At 38.5% G+C, this 22,710-nt stretch overlaps 1 protein-coding gene and 1 long non-coding RNA gene across 3 annotated transcripts; both read left to right on the top strand.

Moving 5' to 3' along the window:
- Nucleotides 1-8,076: 8,076 nt before the first annotated feature.
- On the top strand, nt 8,077-13,424 carry LOC144976626 (F-box/LRR-repeat protein 8-like). Of its 2 annotated transcripts, none has more exons than XM_078920923.1 (2): nt 8,077-8,314; nt 11,655-13,424. In XM_078920923.1, exon 2 carries the CDS (start codon nt 11,680-11,682, stop codon nt 12,868-12,870), a length of 1,191 nt encoding a protein of 396 aa, XP_078777049.1. In that variant the 5' UTR covers nt 8,077-8,314; nt 11,655-11,679; the 3' UTR covers nt 12,871-13,424. The 2 variants fall into 2 exon arrangements, with proteins under 2 accessions (XP_078777049.1, XP_078777050.1); XM_078920924.1 differs by lacking the exon at nt 8,077-8,314 and adding an exon at nt 8,357-8,573.
- A 6,044-nt stretch (nt 13,425-19,468) lies between these two features.
- Nucleotides 19,469-20,755, top strand: LOC144976627 (uncharacterized). The gene is made up of 2 exons (XR_013646128.1): nt 19,469-19,613; nt 20,171-20,755. It is a non-coding gene; the product is annotated as an uncharacterized LOC144976627 (long non-coding RNA).
- The last annotated feature ends 1,955 nt before the right edge of the window (nt 20,756-22,710 follow it).

Genomic DNA, 22,710 nt, shown 5'->3' on the forward strand with positions numbered 1-22,710 from the left:
GTATCGTCCGGACCCCTCTTTCTATCTCTTGTATCTCTCTAAATTATTTTATCTTTACCATGAGGCTTTTTGGTCTTGTTCTGGTGTGGGATCTTTTGGAATCGTCCGGACCGTTCTATCTGTCTCTTGTATCTCTCAAATCATTTTGTCCTTACCATGTGGCTTTTGGGTCCTCCCATAGTGGGCAGGGAGGCACTTAGAGTGTCTTCTATACCCCTTATATTCTTTCCAACATGCTTCCTCTCTTTGTCTTGGGATGAAATTACATGTACTTGGTCTTGTCCTAGCCGTGGTCGGATACCATAGCTGGGAGGGAAAAGTCAAATTAATGTATAGTTCAGGAAGATGATATTTTTTGTTTGTAAATTGGCTGTTACCTATGCACTGTATTTTGTTTTTTAACTTATAATATGTGGTTTGTAAACATTTTCGGTGTATTCCACTTAATGGGGAACCTGCGCTTGTGTCTGGATGATACATTTAGATGATCTCAAACTAAGTACTTTGATAGTGTGCTCTTGGAATCTACATCTGTTTCCTATTTGAACCAACTCCCATTTGTTTCACCTTGGGTGGTTTAACTAGAACTTTTTACTAACCCATTTTCTTCCTTTTTACTGGTGCTGATTTGACCTTTATATGTGTTGCAAGCGCCGTAAAACCCTTTTTAAAAAAACAAAAACAAAGCTTTTTGGTCTCGATCTGGAAAGGGGTCTTTGGGTGTCGTCTGCACCCCGCTTTTTATCTCTTGTATCTGTCTTAATCCTTTCTCCTTACCATGAGGCTTTTGGGTCTTGCCCTGGTATGGGGTCTTTGGGTGTCGTCTGAACTGCTCTTTCTATCTCTTGTGTCTTCTCTAAATCATTTTGTCCTTACCATGCGTCTCTCGTCCTCGCTCCGCGAGATAGGCCTTGTATTTATTCATCTGTTAAATTATAGATAGTATGGAGTGGACGTCAGTCAGGTCATTGTTATTGTTTTTCTCCATCCACGTTTATGAGTAATTCTCACTAAACTGTATGAACCAGACTATAAAAGTACATGGTTACACATAGTTCTGTGTGTTGGTCCGTTATACTTTCGGATGGCATTGTTGTGAGCTTCTTATGCAAGCGCATACACATTGTTGGCGCTTCGAAACGGTATTAAGTCGGGATTTTCAATTTTGGGTATTTTGTACCCAATCAAAGCTTATTTTATGCCTAAAAATTTGAGACCAAATTTATTAAATTCTGATAATTCATTGCCGTGATATGACCGATAGTACTAGGGAGAGTGTAAAAACCAGGTTTTGAGGAAATCGACTTTGAAGTTGAGGCACCTTTTTCACGCAGTCGAATCAATGGGCAAAGGTAACTCCTTGGATACGGGCATTGAAAATTTAACAAGAGAAATCAAATTTGGCATGAGCTTAGAATTAAATAATACGCACACAAATTATTGCAATAATCCAATTGTTACTTTTGTGGTTATTTATTATTATGTAAGGTGCTCTTGAATTAATAAAAACACCAATAAATGTCTGCAACTTCACGAAATTGTTCACTTGTTGACGGTTTTTTTGACATTTAATTAAACAATCAATGAAATAAGAATCATTACTATGACATTTTTGTTTTATTTAATGGAGGAAATACGATTTCAAAATGTCAAAAGTTAAAGAACAGCTAATATTTTCATTACAGTTTGAAACAACGTAAAGCCGGGTGGACACAGAGAGAAATATCAAGAAAGAGGATGAGAGAGCAAGGAAAAGAAACTCGCACGCGCGCGCACACACACACACACACACACACACACACACACACACACAAACACACGAGGGAGAGAGAGAGAGAGAGAGAGGAGGGGGGGGGGGGCGATTGTGCATTAAAGAGGACAGGAGGGAAAAAGTGTGTGTGTGGGTGTGTGTGTGTGTGTGTACGTGTTTGTGTTTGTATGTGTGAAAGAAACACGCGGGGGGGGGGGGGGGGGGGGGGGGGGAGAGAGCGATTGCGATTGAGCTAGATATAAAGAAAGGACTTAATACCGCTTCGAGGCGAAGGGTCACCATTGTGCTAACAGTACTCTACAAAAACTTTTTTAAATCCCTTGAGTCCATAAACTGGATGATGCTTTTTCTTGAAAAGTCTGCCTATAAACTGCATTTTTCTTTTTAAAGAAAAGCCTAAAAATTATATTGAAACAAACAGTTGAGTTTGTGACTGTGACTATGACTGTCTGTATGAGAGTATGGGTATGTTTGAACGTGAAAGTGAATAGTAATAATAATAATAATAATAATAATAATAATAATAATAATAATAATAATAATAGTAGTAGTAGTAGTAGTAGTAGTAGTAGTATTGCACCACTGCTCTTTCAGAGACCCTGTTGTCATATTGAATTTGAATCTCACACAGCTACTAAGTAGAAGATAGGATCAGTTCTCATCACAGAGAAACCACCCTATGTTTTTTCATTGTCCAAGTCGACAGTCCATCTTAATTATTGAGCTTTATATAGCGCAATATCCACTAAATGTGCTCAAAGCGCTTTACAAGGGGTCCTGGTCAACAGCAACATTTAACATGTAGGACGGGACATGCCGCCTGTTAGGCGATATTACAATTTTTCGGACAAAGACAACGCTGTTAATGACCAGGTACTCATTTTACACCTGAGTACGGTGAGAGAATGTGAGTAAAGAGCCTTTTCCAAGGACTCAACTATGCGTCGAGCGCCGGGCTCGAATCCAGGACCTTCCGATCCGAAAGCGAGTGTCATACCACTAAACCACATAGCCGCACATCTTAAGCGAAGAGAATTCTTTTTGCAAACTACTCAGAAGAAAAAGTAGGGAATATAACGTTGACATGCACACCACAACCCACACTTAATATAAAGAACCGTAGCAAACGGGTCCCTAATCTTGCTTTTGAGCGCGGTGTCCGCAAGGCGTACCGTACGATTTTGGACTCTCTACCTGCGGAGGAGTCGGACATCCCCGTTCAGTCCCCGAGAAGTGGGTGCAGCCATTAGCGATGTAAAGAACGGCAAAGCAGCAGGGATAGACGGCATATATCACGATATGGTGACGCATCTGGGCCCCAGGGCACGGGCCTGGCTGGCAGAGACAATGTCTGACGTCCTTGCAAAAGGAAAGCTCCCACAAGTGTGGAAGCACGCAAAGATAGTTGCCATCCTGAAGCCCGGGAAACCGGCGAAGGAGGCCGACAGTTACAGACCCATATCTCTACTGAGCTGTCTTTACAAATTGTTGGAGAGCGTTCTATTAAACCGATGGGGGCCGGTCCTAGACTTTGCCCTGCCACCCGAGCAGGCGGGCTTCAGGGAAGTGAGGTGCACCACGGAACAGGTCATTAGCCTTACAGAGCATATTGAAGCAGGGTTCGAGAGGAAACAACAAACATGTGCGGTATTTATAGACCTATCAGTGCGTACGAAGCGGTCTGTTGCGAAGGATTAATGCTCAAACTTGCAAAGATCATAAGGTGCAAAAAGACCTTGAAGTTGTTCTCTTCAATCTTGGGGGAAAGGCAATTCCACGTCGCTCTGGGAGACGCTACGAGTAAAGTAAGGAAATTGAAGAATGGGGGTCCCTCGGGGTTCGGTACTAGCGCCAATTCCTCCCTGAGCTGGGATACGAGGACGACTGGGCACTCGTTACTCAAAGTGTGGACCCGTCTCGAGAGCGTACTCAGTGAGGACGTCACCAGACTCAAATCCTACTTCGTCAAGTGATACCCGAAGATGAACACTTCAAAAACCGTGGCCACTGCATTCCACCTATGTAGTGCATGACACACCGGCAAACTGAACGTCCTCGTCGGGGACCAGCCACTCCAATATGAGCAGCATCCAAAATACTTGGGTGACTCTGGACCCAGCCTTACCTATCGGGTGCATCTCGAAAGAGTTGCCCGGAAGATAGAGAAACGCAACAGTCTTCTGAGGAAGCTGGCGGGATCGACTTGGGGCGCTAACCAAGCACTCCTGAGAACGTCCCCCCTGGCACTATGCTATTAATAATAATAATAATAATAATAATAATAATAATAATAATAATAATAATAATAATAATAATAATAATAATAATAATAATAATAATAATAATAATAATAATAATAACAGATCTTTATTGTCCATAAATATGGCAATTTGTCATTTAGTTACACTTGTTATAACGTTAAATGATAACTGTAACATTGAACAGATATTTCACTCCTACTTATTTTCTCTCTCTCTCTCTCTCTCTCTCTCTCTCTCTCTCTCTCTCTCTCTCTCTCTCTCTCTCTCTCTCTCTCTCTCTCTCTCTCTCTCTCTCTCTTCCTCTCTTTCTTTCACACGTGCGATATACACAACAGAAACATATTCATTTCGTTTTCAATTTGTTACAATTGTGGCACTTCGACACCAAAAATTATCATCAATATCAATTGGTCAGTTAATCTAACATTAAATAAATTAATCAGTTAATCAGTCAACTTATCAATCCTTGGTTTTTCTATACCATATGAAATATTCAAAAATTTTATTGCTGATGGAACGAACGTTGATTTATACTTGTTAGTTCTACATTTAATCTGACAAAACCTTCTCCCAGATGGTAAAAGACTAAATTCATGGTTAAATATGTTTTTTATTGTTGGTAATTGAGAATGCTTTCCTTTCTATTGCTTTTCCATGAATTCTTTCTACTCCATCAAGAGGATGGTTTATTATTTTTGATGCCTCTTTGATAGATTTTGAAATTTTTGATTTATCTAAGTCGGCATCAGCCAAACCATATGGTGCAGCCAAACGCAATAACACTTTTAATCAATGAGTCATAAACTCTTAACATAGTTTTCTTCCTTACTTGAAATGTTCTCAATTTCCTTAGGATGTATAATCTTTGGGCAACTTTCTTAGATATTATATTAATATGTTGAGAGAAATTGAAGGAACTATCAATGGTTATTCCTACATATTTAAAATAGTCAACTATCTCAACATCATCTTTACCGATCGTCACACACTTTAAGTCGTTTTTATTTTTTACACCAAACACCTGTTCTTTCGTTTTTTCAACATTTAATTCAAGCTGATTTTGTTTACACCAATCGGTGAATATATTTATTTGTTTGAAATAATTATTTTCTGTAACTTTATCTTTTAATAAGCCAAGAATAGCAGTATCATCTGCATATTTCACTATAAAACAATTTTCAAAGGATGGTCTGCAGTCGTTGGTGTATAAGATGCACATGATTAGGGAACTCACGCAGCCTTGGGGACATCCGTTCGACAACGTTCTTTTGTTGGAGATATGTTCACCCAATTTTACACATTGCGGTCTATGGGTCAGAAACTCTTTATACCATTTAAAAGGTAGTTTGGAATATCCATGTTGCACAATTTTTGAAGCAAAATATCTGTGTTCATGGCATTAAAAGCTGACGAAAAGTCGACAAACAGGATTCTGGCGTAATTCGAGGGCGTTTGGTCAAGGTGTTTTGAGATCGAATTTGTGGCGGTTAATAGTGCGTCCTCTACACTGAGATGTTGCTGGTACGCAAATTGGTACGGATCTAGCAATTTCAGGTCATAACATTTTTGTAGGAGCTCAGATTTTAATATTTTTTTTTCTAAACATTTCATTACAAGCGATGTAAGCGCCACTGGACGGAAGTCGTTCAATACGGTCGGACAACGCTTTTTTGGAACTGGAACGACAATCGATGTTTTCCAAAGTACTGGCACTGATTGTTCATCGATTGACCTTTGAAATAGTTTTGTATAAGGTATAGCCAGTTGTTGGTGACAGTTTTCAAAATAGTTCCGGTAATGTTGTCTGGTCCTGGTGCTTTATGTTCTTTACATCGCCGGAAGAGGGAGTACGTGGAGTACTGTATTGCGCTCCAGTGTGGGGTAGAAGCAGAAACGTTGAGAGGGTTGATGTAAAACTTCGCAAGTCAATGCAAAAGTGTCAGGAACGCTGGTTAAAACGCCTAGATAATGGCAGCAATCCAATCTTCCGATGTCCGGAGGGAGACGATTAATAATAATAATAATAAATGGCATTTATATAGCGCTTTACCCCGTTGTCACAGGCTCTAAGCGCTTTACAGTGGGCGAGATTTGAACGTTGTCAACGAATCCGAGCATCTCACGTGTGACGGGAGAGAGTTCCAAAAATGGGGGGCCGAAAATTGAAAAGACTGTTTACCTATTTTACGCCATGGCTTAGGTTTGACAAGGATTGATCGGTCATTGCTTGACCTCAAGTTTCTATTGGGGACATATATGTTTAGAAGGTCTTTAATATAGGAGGGACTGTTCGTGCTCAGGGATTTGTAGACAACAGTACAAATCTTATAGGCAACTCTTTTTTCCACAGGAAGCCAATGTAACTCACGGAGAAGAAGAGTTGCTGACTGGTATTTTTTGTTATTGCGTACAATGAGCATGGCTGCGTTATTTTGAGCAACCTGAAGTTTGCTAATTTTGTCTTTAGCTAAATTCGCCCAAAGGGAGTTACAATAGTCCAATTTAGATAAAACCAGGGAATTAATTAAAAGTTCTGTTATATGCTTCGGTATTAAATTACGAATTTTGCTTATTTTTTTCATTTCTATGTACATAGATTGTATGGTGTTATTCACATGGCTTGTCATGGAAAGATCTTTATCAATGATGACTCCAAGGTTGATTAAGGTAAACTGGCTAAATAAGATCACGAGAGAGAGGGAATGAGGATACCCCTCTGAAGCGCATTATGGACGGCGCCCCCGTTTCGAGCCGAAATAAGTTCCGGCAACCCTTGTATCCAGCTTCCCTGACTACGGACAAAGATGAATATATGTACGAGATGGACGTCGGTTTGGACGAATTCAATCCCTCGTGGGGGCGGGGACATACACTCCTCTAAGCTTGGTGAGAAGTTGGCAGGCTTCGATACCAGTAAGAGGAGACACTGGGGTGCTGCGAATCGGCTTCGGTCGAGGAGCTGCTCACAGCAACTGCGCTTCAACAGTGGGGACTTTCCACCTATCCCACATGTACCCGATGTGGGCAAGAACCCGAAACGGCAGAGCATCTAGTTGAACGGTGTGTTGTGACGATGCTACCGGACGGGTTCGCGACGGTGCACGAATGCGGACCGGACTTTGCTGATTGGGTCGATCGTCATAACATAGTAGAGTGAGAACCACAAGAAGCTGCTGCCCCACAGATTACACAACACCTAGTCTGTGGGTAACCCCGAGGGTCCAAATTCTGCACACGTCACTTCAATGAGTACGCGTGTGTGACCTACATTTTTTATTTTGACGCGTTCGCACCGGTCTACCAACCGAATCTTTAAAATTGAGTATCGGCCAACCGACTACAATCATTCTGTACCAATGGGTGTCCTCACTTGGTAACGGTCCTGAAACCACAGTGCTGCCTGGCGGGCTCAAGACGGTTCTTGAGACTGTAAAAGTTTTCTACAGATTGGGTCTATTGATCGTTATAATATTGGAATGTAATCATTATAAGTTGTTGCTTGTGAAAGAGAATTTTCCAAACATCCTTATCATGCAATTTTCATGAATGTCAGACTTTTTAAATTGCAAGTGTATTAATTCCATAGACTCAGTTCCGATAATAAACATCGTTATATTTTTGAAATCATTTGTTCTTTTAAGCATATTTTTTCATCATTCCAATACCTTATAGAAGTAACGAAATTGACGCCACCCGGTTATTGTTATTCTTTTAAAATACCCATGTTGAGGATTAGTTCTCACACAGTTTTGTATGTTAGTACGTTAATCCGGCTGGCGAATGTTGTATTTTCCCAAGCGCATAGCACAAAATTGTATTTTAATTCGTTAAAAAAACCCAACTTCATGTGTCTTTTTGTTCTGGATGCTTCATTGTATCTTCTGGCATAAATTTGGAACGAAAGTTCATTACTGGTTTTTTTTCGACATTCCACACTTTTTTACAAACAAAAAAATGTTGACAATAATTTGTTTCCCAATAATTGCAACTCAGAGGTGGATGTTAATTTTACGAAACGAAATAAAGATTTACTTATCATGACTATGGATTTAGTACTGATATCAAGTATTGAATACTGACTTGATATTTGCCCAGACCTAAGTGCCTCACCTCAACTAGAGTAAACAAAAATGAAAGTCTGCAAGTCTTTTAAAGGGGTTACTTTTCAATAATAAGAACCAAAAGTAAATAGATTATATGGTTTTCATCATCTCAAACCAAGCACCCATCAAAGCCCAAGTAAGAACAGCAGTGGGAGTTCGGTGTCATATTAGATTTGAAGGTAAAGAATGTTTGCTTGCATGCATGAAGTTCTCTTTTATTTCTATGTCTATCACTCTCTCAGTTCAGTCCGATCTAGAGTTCTCCTCCTAGAGTAGAGTCATACCATAACAATAACAACAACATTTTAAACTCAAAAACTGACTGCAGGGGTTGTTCAGTACTGTATTGAATAATGATTCACTTTGACGTGATGTTTTATGTCGGAGTCGGAGGTGCATCTTTTTGTGACAGTGTGCATCAAATTCATGAAGGCGAAGGTGCATCGTTTGTCTTATTATTTCTAAAATTTCTTATAATTATAAACTTATTTTAGTTTTAGTTATTAGTATTAGCAGGTTCGCATGATCGAGGTAGGTTTTTGGATTTAATTACATGAACATAGTGTATTTTATTAGTTTAGTGAGTAGCAGCTGTGGGGGAGTAAACTTGTAACCCACCTCACCTCGTGGCTGGAAATTGCCGTGCGCGTTTCTTTGCTTCAATGTCAATATCAATAGTAAAAGATTAAAAGATACATAACTAGCTATAACTATAACTTTGTTTACTATTAATTATATGTAGTTATTTTGGTATCATTCTTTTCGTCTTTCAATTTTATTTCATAGTGCCAAAACGCGGAAAAAATTTAGAGGCCAAAATTTAGTAATTTTCAAATTTCCAGCACGGGTTTTTCATTTTTTAAATAGTAAATACAAACGTTTTTTCATGCCGAATTTCAGGGCTCTTCTAATCTATGCGCAGTCTCTGCCGAAATGCAACATGTACCTATTATTTTTTTTTTTATTTAGTCCATGTTTTCAGTTTTAATATTTGCCCTCTCCTTACCAACTTGGAAAATCGTCACATTCGTTACGATCGACGATATAACCAACATTTTCCTTATTCAGATTTCTTTTGTACATCACAAAATTTAAAGAAAATTCTGAACAGTGTGTTGTCAAGAACTTACTGCTATTGTATTTGAGTGATAAAAAATCTATTTTTGTGTTAGTTGGGTGTGAAGTTTTAGGGAAAATCTTGAAAATGGCTGGTAAGGAGAGAGTTAAGGAATAAACCAAAGTGGTTTAGTAGAATTTGTAAAAGCCATAACTTTCCTTCCAATTAATTAAAATACACGTGCAAACTGCCTTGTGAGAATCCTTTTCAATTTGTATGAGCTTCATGATATAGGCCTATGTGTCCTTTTTAAAGTTTGGCTCAAATACTTCTTTATTCTATTTATTCAATCACATAGGGGAATTATTTGCAATTGTTTCATTGAGATTATAGGGATAAAATATAGCAAGCAGTATATTAATGGCACGCAAGTTCGATCACAACTTTCCAATGGTAATTTTGGGGTAAAAGTCGGTCTGAAAATTCAGACTTTGAGCTGTCATAACTGGATTTCTAATCAAGATAGAAACAAAATTCAATCTGTTTGTAATCAGTGGTACTTGATTCTTCATATGATTTTGGTTTCATGTTCAAGAGTTAAATTTAGGCGGGTGGTTGGATGGGAGCATCACCCTTGAATCATATACCTATGATGTTCGCATGGGTGTACGATCCGATAGTGATGTCGTTTCTTCTTCTCTTTACTAGCCTATCCTGCTTCTTTGGTTTGTGATTGTATTTTTGACAGGGGATATTTTTTTTCCTGTAAATCCTCTGCCTGTTTGTTCTTGGTTATTTATAATTTAGCTTATGATATCTTTAGGTTATGATTTTGATTGACATTTGTACTATTTTTGTTAGATTGCTTGTTTTTTTGTTTCAGCGGTCTCTCATATAACCTCAATTGTGTTGGAAGAGACCTAAAGCAACAAACAACAAACAAAGTTAAATTTAGAATTTTTTGTTAAACTGCACCTTGGCATTGAGAGTGAGATTACAGCCTCTTGGTACAAAAACTCCACCGCAGTCGCCGCCATCACTTTGTGTAGTGGGAGACCCAAATTTGTCACCTTGACCTAATCGGCTATTGTATAGTAGTTGAGTTGTAATGACTGGGATGAGAGTGTAGTGACTAACTTTGATTGGGGTAGTTCAAGTTATTGGATGGTCCTGCAATTAATAGTTGACACATTGTTGGGTGTTAAGTGGTAGAGTAATCAACCTCTGGCGATCCAGCATATATAATTACTAATGCTAACAATGCCAATAATACTGATCACAAGACCAGTGGTGCCAACCTTACTTTAAAAATGCGTATTTTTACGCATTTTCATTCATTGTAGACATTTTGCTGAGGATTGTACACATAATGAAATTTCTGTTATTTAAATTTAAGCATTTTTAGCATTCTCACTTTTCTGGTTTACATTCTTAAACATAAGTCAACATGTTTCTTGACCCAGAAGTTCATGAAGTGAGTTCAATATAATATTATCTGGCTGGGCCATATCAGATTTATACATGGATCTGGAAGTTGATACAACTATATAGTCTATAAAAGTGTAAGCTTATTCTTTAATTTAAATGTTGATTATATTACTGCTAGTATGGTCTAATTGCCCATTATCAGATTTAGTGCTAATTATCGTTTTTGCAGAATTGCACACATTAAAAAAATATCCTACTCATTAAGGCTCTCCATTGTACACATTTAACCATGGGCTAGGGTTGGCAGCACTGCGTGACCCTCAACCACGTCATTTTTTACTCCCTTTATTTTACTTTACATTTTTTTAAAAATTGTCTTACGAAATTTCCAAATCCCTTTTTCTTATCATTCAGAGTTAACTGCCATTTTTGTCATTTATTTCTCAACTTAAATGAGGAAAATATTTTTCTTAATTGCCTCTTTAAATGTAGCTAAGCGGTCTCTCATATAACCTCAATTGTGTTGGAAGAGACCTAAAGCAACAAACAAACAAACAAAATATATGATGTGTAAATAATGTAAACATTTGACTGTGTTCCTGTTAGTAGTCCCTACTGTGCTTGTGTCTGAATGAGACTTTTAAGTGATCTCAAACTTTGATAGTGTGTTCTTGGAATTTACATGTTTCCTATTTGAACAAATTCCCCTTTGTCTTACCTTTTCTTGGTTACTTTAATTGTAATTCTAGAACTTTTTATTGTCCCATTTTCTTCCTTTTCACTGGCGCTGATATGACCTTAATGTGTTGCAAGCGCTGTAAAAGTCTTCTTGAAAACAAAAGCATAAAAAACATGAGTAGCAGTAATAGTTAAGGTATACCTGGACTCAAATCTCTTTTCATTAATTAGGTTTTGCTGTTGGTATGTCATTTTTACAGTAATAAATTACATACTGACTGAATGTTCTATTATGTTTAACAGACTGAGACTTAGTTTGATCACCTCACTTTTTTTTTCCCCATTTTCTTCTTCAGATCGCATAAGTGCAGACCTTTAGCTATGGACGAGGAATTTTATAACTGGGCACACTTACCCAGTCCAGTTCTTGCACATGTGTTTTCATTTGTCCCTCCATTTGAGAGGAACAGTATAGCTGCAGTGTGTAGGAGCTGGAATGAAAGTCTTGATACTCCTATGATATGGAGACGACTTGTTTGTTCATTTTTCTCACCGTCTGATGTAAGAATTCTCCATTTCATTAAACGGTTTGGGCATTATGTGACTTACCTTAGACTTGAACTTTATCAACATGGGAAAGCAAATCGAAAGAATGCTTTGAAGTTAATAAACATTTTAAGCCACTTCACAGGTATAAATATTAAATTGACCCATTTTTCAATTCGTTTCAAAGGCGAGAATCCACTTTTTTATGCTGGTATGGAATTTACGGAAAGTTTGATAAAACTTTTCGACACTATCGGGGAGAGGAGAGAATTTTCAAAAATTAGACATTTGAATTTAAGTGGTCTTCAAGTCATATTGACAGACCCATTTATTGACAGTATTTCATTGAATTGCTTTGAATTGGATTATCTTAACATCCTCAACAGAGTGTTGGTTTGCAAACTTACCCCATTTTGCATTGGGAGACTGGTCTCGCGTTGTAGGAAACTTACCGTACTCCACACATACGGCATAACTGTTAACGACTCTGTTCTCGGAAGCTTTACAGAAGAAGGTCGTGCAAAATTAACCAGATTGGGTCTTGTTTGTCAAAGAGAAAACAAATATAGTAAAGACATTTCAACCGGAGCTTGGTACGATTTAATTAAAATGAATCCAGATTTGAGAGTTGAGTTTGGATTTGACCACACATGCCCACATAGTCGGATAGCGCAAATAATGAAGCCAGGGATCCCTGTTGTACAGCTTCATCTGGCAACATTTTCTATCATTTATCCGGAAATTCGTTTAGCGACACGTTACTACAGTAAATATTTAGAGAGAGTCGTCGTGCATACAAGACCATCAGAGGAATTGGACTATGCCATTTTATCTCTGGCTGAAAGTTGCAAGAATCTCCGCGTGCTGTATATTTATTGCATTATTAACAGGGCAGTTATTGACAGAGTCCTTTCCTTACATCCAAAGATGAAACAACAAGGTTCTTATATCTTGAAGTCATTTGTGGAACGAGGGCCATGGACACTTGAAATGGAGGACGGAGATGTATTGAGTTTGGAACTTTGATAAATTGATTTTCAAAAGGGAAATACCTTTCCTTTTTTTTTTTTTTTTTTTTTTTTTTCTTATGTGTCCCAAGAGCTCTATTTGTGGAACATTTAAATAGCTATGCAGGATATTTATATGTCAAGACTAATTAAATTGTGGTCTGTGGGTAGGGTCTTTTGACCTCCCTTGGTGGGCAGGAGGTCACTTGTTGTGTCTTCTATCCCCCCGAAATTTGTTTTCTGAGTTGCTTTCTGTCTTTGTCTTGGAGTGGGATTATTTGATTTCGTCCTTACACATGCCAGAGTCCTTGGCTGAGGAACAGTCGAATGTAAAGAGTTAGTTTTGGGGGTTTTTTTTCTTCTTGTAACTCATCCATCTCTTATGTATTGATAGTTGTATTTTTGCTTTGTATTGAACGCGTAATCCACTAAGTAGGAACCTGTGCTGGTCTCCTGATGAGTCTTTTAGGTATACTCCAACCTTAGGACATTGATATTCCCTATTTGAATTATTCCTCCTAATCAAAATTTGACTTATGTGCTTTAATTTGTATTTCATGAGTTTGTCTATCCTACTTTTAATTCAGAAAAGTGAGTGGAGCAGGCACTTATGTTGGTAACAACAAGATATGAAGTGAATAGAAAAGTGCCAGAAGACAATAGAGAATAAAAATTTTTCGCGGCGGTGGTGGGGTTTGAACCTGCGACCTTATTGGTACGACAACTCCGCCTGGCAGGTGAGAGCGTGGCTCTACCGTGTGAGCTATCCACGAACACAAAAATATTCGTTTCAAACTCAAAGTCATTACTAGATCCCTCTCTCACCCACTTCTTGAGACCGCCGATTCGTTCGTACACCACCATCGCGAATAATTTTGACCAGCAGTTAAGCTTAATAGCCAATATTCTCAACACAAACATATAACATAGAAACGATTGAGACATTGAGTATGCTCCGTAATGGGTGAATTTTTAATTCAGAAAAGTGGTGAGCAGGCAACTATGGTGGTAACAACAAGATATGAAGTGAATAGAAAGGTGCCAGAATGACAATAGAGAATAAAAATTTTTCGGCGGTGTTGGGTTTGAACCTGCACCTTATGGTCGACAACCTCCGCCTGGCAGGTGAGAGCGTGCTCTAACCGTTGACCTACCACGAACCAAAAATTTTCGTTTCAACTCAAAGCATTACTAGATCCACTCTCTACCACTTCTTGAGACCGCGATAGTTCGTACACCACCATCGCGAATAATTTTGACCAGCAGTTAAGCTTAATAGCCAATATTCTCAACACAAACATATAACATAGAAACGATTGAGAATATTGGCTATTAAGCTTAACTGCTGGTCAAAATTATTCGCGATGGTGGTGTACGAACGAATCGGCGGTCTCAAGAAGTGGGTGAGAGAGGGATCTAGTAATGACTTTGAGTTTGAAACGAATATTTTTGTGTTCGTGGATAGCTCACACGGTAGAGCCACGCTCTCACCTGCCAGGCGGAGTTGTCGTACCAATAAGGTCGCAGGTTCAAACCCCACCACCGCCGCGAAAAATTTTTATTCTCTATTGTCTTCTGGCACTTTTCTATTCACTTCATATCTTGTTGTTACCAACATAAGTGCCTGCTCCACTCACTTTTCTGAATTAAAAATTCACCCCATACACCGGAGCATACTCAATGTCTCAATCGTTTCTATGTTATATGTTTGTGTTGAGAATATTGGCTATTAAGCTTAACTGCTGGTCAAAATTATTCGCGATGGTGGTGTACGAACGAATCGGCGGTCTCAAGAAGTGGGTGAGAGAGGGATCTAGTAATGACTTTGAGTTTGAAACGAATATTTTTGTGTTCGTGGATAGCTCACACGGTAGAGCCACGCTCTCACCTGCCAGGCGGAGTTGTCGTACCAATAAGGTCGCAGGTTCAAACCCCACCACCGCCGCGAAAAATTTTTATTCTCTATTGTCTTCTGGCACTTTTCTATTCACTTCATATCTTGTTGTTACCAACATAAGTGCCTGCTCCACTCACTTTTCTGAATTAAAAATTCACCCCATACACCGGAGCATACTCAATGTCTCAATCGTTTCTATGTTATATGTTTGTGTTGAGAATATTGGCTATTAAGCTTAACTGCTGGTCAAAATTATTCGCGATGGTGGTGTACGAACGAATCGGCGGTCTCAAGAAGTGGGTGAGAGAGGGATCTAGTAATGACTTTGAGTTTGAAACGAATATTTTTGTGTTCGTGGATAGCTCACACGGTAGAGCCACGCTCTCACCTGCCAGGCGGAGTTGTCGTACCAATAAGGTCGCAGGTTCAAACCCCACCACCGCCGCGAAAAATTTTATTCTCTATTGTCTTCTGGCACTTTTCTATTCACTTCATATCTTGTTGTTACCAACATAAGTGCCTGCTCCACTCACTTTTCTGAATTAAAAATTCACCCCATACACCGGAGCATACTCAATGTCTCAATCGTTTCTATGTTATATGTTTGTGTTGAGAATATTGGCTATTAAGCTTAACTGCTGGTCAAAATTATTCGCGATGGTGGTGTACGAACGAATCGGCGGTCTCAAGAAGTGGGTGAGAGAGGGATCTAGTAATGACTTTGAGTTTGAAACGAATATTTTTGTGTTCGTGGATAGCTCACACGGTAGAGCCACGCTCTCACCTGCCAGGCGGAGTTGTCGTACCAATAAGGTCGCAGGTTCAAACCCCACCACCGCCGCGAAAAATTTTTATTCTCTATTGTCTTCTGGCACTTTTCTATTCACTTCATATCTTGTTGTTACCAACATAAGTGCCTGCTCCACTCACTTTTCTGAATTAAAAATTCACCCCATACACCGGAGCATACTCAATGTCTCAATCGTTTCTATGTTATATGTTTGTGTTGAGAATATTGGCTATTAAGCTTAACTGCTGGTCAAAATTATTCGCGATGGTGGTGTACGAACGAATCGGCGGTCTCAAGAAGTGGGTGAGAGAGGGATCTAGTAATGACTTTGAGTTTGAAACGAATATTTTTGTGTTCGTGGATAGCTCACACGGTAGAGCCACGCTCTCACCTGCCAGGCGGAGTTGTCGTACCAATAAGGTCGCAGGTTCAAACCCCACCACCGCCGCGAAAAATTTTTATTCTCTATTGTCTTCTGGCACTTTTCTATTCACTTCATATCTTGTTGTTACCAACATAAGTGCCTGCTCCACTCACTTTTCTGAATTAAAAATTCACCCCATACACCGGAGCATACTCAATGTCTCAATCGTTTCTATGTTATATGTTTGTGTTGAGAATATTGGCTATTAAGCTTAACTGCTGGTCAAAATTATTCGCGATGGTGGTGTACGAACGAATCGGCGGTCTCAAGAAGTGGGTGAGAGAGGGATCTAGTAATGACTTTGAGTTTGAAACGAATATTTTTGTGTTCGTGGATAGCTCACACGGTAGAGCCACGCTCTCACCTGCCAGGCGGAGTTGTCGTACCAATAAGGTCGCAGGTTCAAACCCCACCACCGCCGCGAAAAATTTTTATTCTCTATTGTCTTCTGGCACTTTTCTATTCACTTCATATCTTGTTGTTACCAACATAAGTGCCTGCTCCACTCACTTTTCTGAATTAAAAATTCACCCCATACACCGGAGCATACTCAATGTCTCAATCGTTTCTATGTTATATGTTTGTGTTGAGAATATTGGCTATTAAGCTTAACTGCTGGTCAAAATTATTCGCGATGGTGGTGTACGAACGAATCGGCGGTCTCAAGAAGTGGGTGAGAGAGGGATCTAGTAATGACTTTGAGTTTGAAACGAATATTTTTGTGTTCGTGGATAGCTCACACGGTAGAGCCACGCTCTCACCTGCCAGGCGGAGTTGTCGTACCAATAAGGTCGCAGGTTCAAACCCCACCACCGCCGCGAAAAATTTTTATTCTCTATTGTCTTCTGGCACTTTTCTATTCACTTCATATCTTGTCTTTCTATCCTACTTTCTTCCTTTTACCGGCACTGATATGACCTAAATGTGTCGCGGGCGTGTAAATCCCTTAAAAACTAAAACAAATCGATGACCCAGTGTCTCAAATCAGAATGATATCGGAGTGATTTTAGAGTCAAATGTATTAATTTGTGTTGAGTTGTTTTAGTTTTATTGAGGACTTTGGATATGACTTTACTTAACTTGGCTTAAGGCCTTAGGCTTCCTAATCATCCAATTGCAATGTCTTAACTGCCTCTCTTATCGTCTGTGTCAATTCTTTCCTCAGTTCACAGACTTTTGCTGCAGATACTAATGGCAGATCATGTGATCCACAATGTTGTCAAATTGAATATGGTCTTTCTGAAAATCTTTCTATGGATTGCACAATGTCTTATGTCTGGTCTTTCTGAAAATCTTTCTATTGATTGCACAATGTCTTATGTCTGGTCAAATTGAATGTTGGTCTTTCTGAAAATCTTTCTATGGTTTGCACAATGCCTTCTGTCTTGTCAAATTGAATATGGTCTTTCTGAAAATCTTTCTTGAACATATAGTATATCCAGTGTACCATAATTTTTTGACTCATAATTATACTTATGTGTTACTGATAATCCTACACGGTGTGTATAAAGTATAAAGTCTGGAAACGATGTAATTATACAATTACAGTGAAACCTCGTTATAACAGGTCCGGGTAAAAACAAGTATCCAGTTATAACAGGTGTTTTTTTTTAAGCCCCATTTTTTTTCTCATTCTGTGCCTTTAGTAAAATTTACCTGCTATTGCAGGGACTTTTAACTTTTAAGTCTAATTTTATATGAATATAATAACAGGGGCGCCGAAATCCACTTAATATCTCCAAATACAATTATTTAGCCCACACTACGCTCAGGTATGCCTACAGCTATAGGCAATGGAGAGCTCTGTGTGTGTGTGTGTGTGTGTGTAAGCTACTTACTACTATGCATCGTTTTCAGTTTAACATTGGCCTTGCTGCAGGTAGACAATGTATAGCACAAAACAGACAGACACACACACTCATGCACACATAACGGCCAGCTTAAAAGAGAAAGAGAGAGAGGTATTACAAGTGAAAAAAAAAAAATTCAATGGGAGCGATCTATATAGTATGCGCTTGGCAAAGAAATTCACAACATTGCCATCCTGAAGTATAACGGACCAATACACGAAACTTTGTGTAACCATGAACTTTTTTAGTCTGGTTAATACAGTGACGTGAGAATTACTCATAACTGTGGATGGCAAAAAGCATTAACAAAGTGCTATAACATATTCTTACTCTTACCATAAAACTTTCATGTGAATTTTACAGCCTTCCTATGCATCTCTGTAGTCTGTGACATGAATGAACATATACAAACAAGTATTGAAGTGCTAATTTGTTCACTTTGTGGATATCATTATCATGTCCCCACATTTTATCACAGTATTCACGGTGCTATAAAATACTCTTACCGTAGAACTTTCATGTGAATATTTACCTCTGTGTATCCTGTAGTCTGTGGCATGAATAACGATATAACAATAAATACAATGAAGTACTATTTATATATGCACCCAGATTTTGTGGACACCCACCCTGTATAGTGATTTTTATCAATGTAGAGTAGAACTTTACTGTGAATCTTTAGCTCTTCAAGTCTATCCCGACAGTCGATGGCTTGTATGGATAAACAAATGAATGTATATAGAATATGAACTGCTATATATGTATGTACCCAGAAAAGTAGAGTACGGTGGGGGCTGTCTGAATCCTGGGATCGTGAAAATACTAACGAAAGAGAGTGAAAATGGAGAGAGGCTTCTGATGGGAAGAATACAGACATGGACGTTTCGGGCACATCCCCTTCGTCAGCATAACAATACAATAAACGTCAATTGTCTGTATTATTGTCATTCAAACAAAGCCTCTCCATTTTCAGTCTTTCGTCAGTATGTCTTACAGTGAATGACATAATGAGTCGGATGGTGAAACGGTTTGAACTGAGATACAATTGCCAAGTTAAGTTAGCTGGTCAATTTGTATCAAAAACTAGTTATTGTCATAAATAATTAAATCAACCCTTTTGTACGTCTTCGAGAGATAATCAAATTGAAAAATTGTGAAATTTTAGAAAAGTTGCTGGATATCTTTCCCATACATCTGACCATAACTTCATGAAAAATCACCCGATTTACTTCAATTAAAGATTAAAATGTTCTGGGGAGCATATTCTTTCAGAAAATGCAAAATATGTAAATCCAAAATGTTCACCTTCCGACTGATTATGTCATACACTGACATCCTGTAAAGTACTTTTATTTTTTACTACAGCTATATCTATATTTTACCTTAGTACTTTCATGGGAGTCGTTACCCCTTTCTCTATGATATTCTAAATCTGTGTTTAAAATGTTTGTACTGCTTTATTTTAGAAACTAATTTTAATGTTAATACATCTGGATATGTATGTATTTTATATGCACTCTATATTTATATATTTTTTTTATAAACGGTGTCCCATCATCTCAATTTGGTACTACGAGAGTTGTGTGGTTTTGAAATTACTCTTTGATGTCTATTCTTCTTACTGTATCTTCTACCCCCCTCCTCTCTCTTCCCCCCCCCCCCCCCCCCCCCCCCCCCTATATCTGTTATCCAACTTGCTTCCTGTCTTTGTCTTAAAATGAGATTACTTGGTTTTGTCCTGGCTCTTGCCGGATACCCTGGCTGAGAGGGAAATTGTCAAATGTATAGTTAATTTTGGGAGGTGATATTTTTTTCCCTTGTAAATCATCTCTCTTATTCACTACCCCCCTGTTTACTTATTATATATGATTTGTAAATATTTGAGTGTGTTCCTCTTGTGCTTGTGACTGGGTGATCTCAAACTAAGTACTTTGATAGTGTGCACTTGGAATCTATATCTGTTTCCTATTTGAACCAATTCCCCTTTGTCCTACCTTTTCTTGGGTGCTTTTAATTGTAATTCTAGAACTTTTTACTGTCCCATTTTCCTCCTTTGACTGGCGCTTATTTGACCTTATGTGTTGCAAGCGCCGTAAAACCCTTACAAACAAACTATTTGTATTATTATTATTATTATTATTAGTAGTAGTAGTAGTAGTAGTATTTTTTCTGGGTGGGGATCCTGACCTCCCATAGCGGGCAGGGAGGTACAAAGCGTGTCTTCTATACCCATATATCTATTTTCCAACATGCTTTCTGTCTTTGTCTTGGAATGAGATTACTTGTTGTTTTTCCTGGCCCTGGTCGGAGTCCTGGCTGGGGGGAAAACAGTCAAATGTATAGTTATTGTTTTGGGAGGTGATATTTTTTTCCTTGTAAATCATCTCTCTGTTATGTATTATTATATTTGTTATTTTTAATGTTTTATGTAGGCATTTGAGTGTATTCCCCTTTGTTGGATTTTGTGCTTGTGCCCGGATGAGACTTATAGGTGGTCTCAAACTAATTACCTAGTGTGATCTTGGAATCTACATCTGATCCCTATTTGTTCCCAGTTCCCCTATTTCTTAATTTTTCTTGGGTGCTTTATTTGTAGTTCTATAACTTTTTACTATCCCATTTTCTTCCTTTTTACTGGCGCTTATATGACCTTAATGTGTTGCAAACGCCGTAAAACCCTTAAAAACAAAACAACATACATGTAGTAGTATTTTAACTCATTACGACGTAATACTATTTTGAGACCATGGGTCACTTTATGGTGGCGGGTCATTTAATGATATTGATATTATTTTAAATCAACTTTCCTGTATTTTATTAGAACATTTTTGATAATTTATTATAGATTATGTAGACTCTATAGGTACTTACCCTGATGTTCAAAGTTTGTTTTAATTTGTGTGTGTCACATTATTATTCTTTGTAATAAAGTTCTTGATTTTATATTTTCTTTTGTTTGTTTAAAAGTATTTAAGAAAAAGAAAAACCAACTCCGAAGAAGTTAATGGAACTTGTGAGATGTTTTTTTATTTTTTTATTTAGGATTTATTCCAAGGGTGTCAGCCGCAGTGTCTCAACACACAGTGAGGCTTTTGGGTCTTGATCTGGAATGGGGTCTCTGGATATCGTCTGGACCCCTCTTTCTATCTCTTGTATCTCTTTTAAATCATTTTGTCTTTACCATTAGCCTTTTGGGTCTTTGGGTGTCTCCGGACCCCTTTCTCTACATCTTGTTCTTGTATCTTTCTAAATCATTTTGTCCTTACCATGTGTGGCGTTTGGGTCTTGTTCTGGAATGGGGTCTTTGGGTATCGTCTGGACCCCTCTTTCTTTCTCTTGTATCTCTTTAAATCATTTTGTCTTTATCATGAGCCTTTTGGGTCTTGATCTGGGATGGGGTCTTAGGTTATCGCCCGGACCCCTCTTTCTATCTCTTGTATCTCTTTTAAATAATTTTGTCTTTACCATGAGCCTTTCGGGTCTTAATCTGGGATTGGGTCTTTGGATATCGTCTGGACCCCTCTTTCTATCTCTTGTATCTCTTTAAATCATTTTGTCTTTACCATGAGCCTTTTGGGTCTTGTTCTGGAATGGGGTCTTTGGGTATCGTCCGGACCCCTCTTTCTATCTCTTGTATCTCTCTAAATTATTTTATCTTTACCATGAAGCTTTTGGGTCTTGTTCTGGAATGGGGTCTTTGGGTATCGTCCGGACCCCTCTTTCTATCTCTTGTATCTCTCTAAATTATTTTATCTTTACCATGAAGCTTTTGGGTCTTGTTCTGGAATGGGGTCTTTGGTATCGTCCGGACCCCTCTTTCTATCTCTTGTATCTCTCTAAATTATTTTATCTTTACCATGAGGCTTTTTGGTCTTGTTCTGGTGTGGGGTCTTTTGGAATCGTCCGGACCGTTCTATCTGTCTCTTGTATCTCTCAAATCATTTTGTCCTTACCATGTGGCTTTTGGGTCCTCCCATAGTGGGCAGGGAGGCACTTAGAGTGTCTTCTATACCCCTTATATTCTTTCCAACATGCTTCCTCTCTTTGTATTGGGATGAAATTACATGTACTTGGTCTTGTCCTAGCCGTGGTCGGATACCATAGCTGGGAGGGAAAAGTCAAATTAATGTATAGTTCAGGAAGATGATATTTTTTGTTTGTAAATTGCCTGTTACCCATGCACTGTATTTTGTTTTTTAACTTATAATATGTGGTTTGTAAACATTTTCGGTGTATTCCACTTAATGGGGAACCTGCGCTTGTGTCTGGATGATACATTTAGATGATCTCAAACTAAGTACTTTGATAGTGTGCTCTTGGAATCTACATCTGTTTCCTATTTGAACCAACTCCCATTTGTTTCACCTTGGGTGGTTTAACTAGAACTTTTTACTAACCCATTTTCTTCCTTTTTACTGGTGCTGATTTGACCTTTATATGTGTTGCAAGCGCCGTAAAACCCTTTTAAAAAAAACAAAAACAAAGCTTTTTGGTCTCGATCTGGAATGGGGTCTTTGGGTGTCATCTGGACCCCGCTTTTTATCTCTTGTATCTGTCTTAATCCTTTCTCCTTACCATGAGGCTTTTGGGTCTTGCCCTGGTATGGGGTCTTTGGGTGTCGTCTGAACTGCTCTTTCTATCTCTTGTGTCTTCTCTAAATCATTTTGTCCTTACCATGTGGCTCTTGGGGTCTCTCCAATGATGGGCAGCGAGGCACTTACTGTGTCTTCTATTCCTCTTTATCTTCTTTCCAACATGCTTTCTGTCTTTGTCTGGGGATGAGATTACTTGGTTTTGTCCTGGCCCTTGCTTGATACCGTAGCTGGGAGGGAAACAGTCAAATGTATGGAGATGATATTTTTTTGTTTGTAATGTAAATCTTCTCTCTGTTACCTATG

This window comes from Berghia stephanieae, chromosome 7, assembly GCF_034508935.2.
Source record: "Berghia stephanieae isolate SIO BIC M18660-M18661 chromosome 7, UCSD_Bste_1.3, whole genome shotgun sequence".
In the NCBI taxonomy this organism is placed as follows: domain Eukaryota; kingdom Metazoa; phylum Mollusca; class Gastropoda; order Nudibranchia; family Aeolidiidae; genus Berghia; species Berghia stephanieae.

Excerpts from the sequence above, each read along its gene's own strand:
- LOC144976626 (XM_078920923.1), top strand. The coding sequence starts at position 11,680 with ATGGACGAGGAATTTTATAACTGGGCACACTTACCCAGTCCAGTTCTT.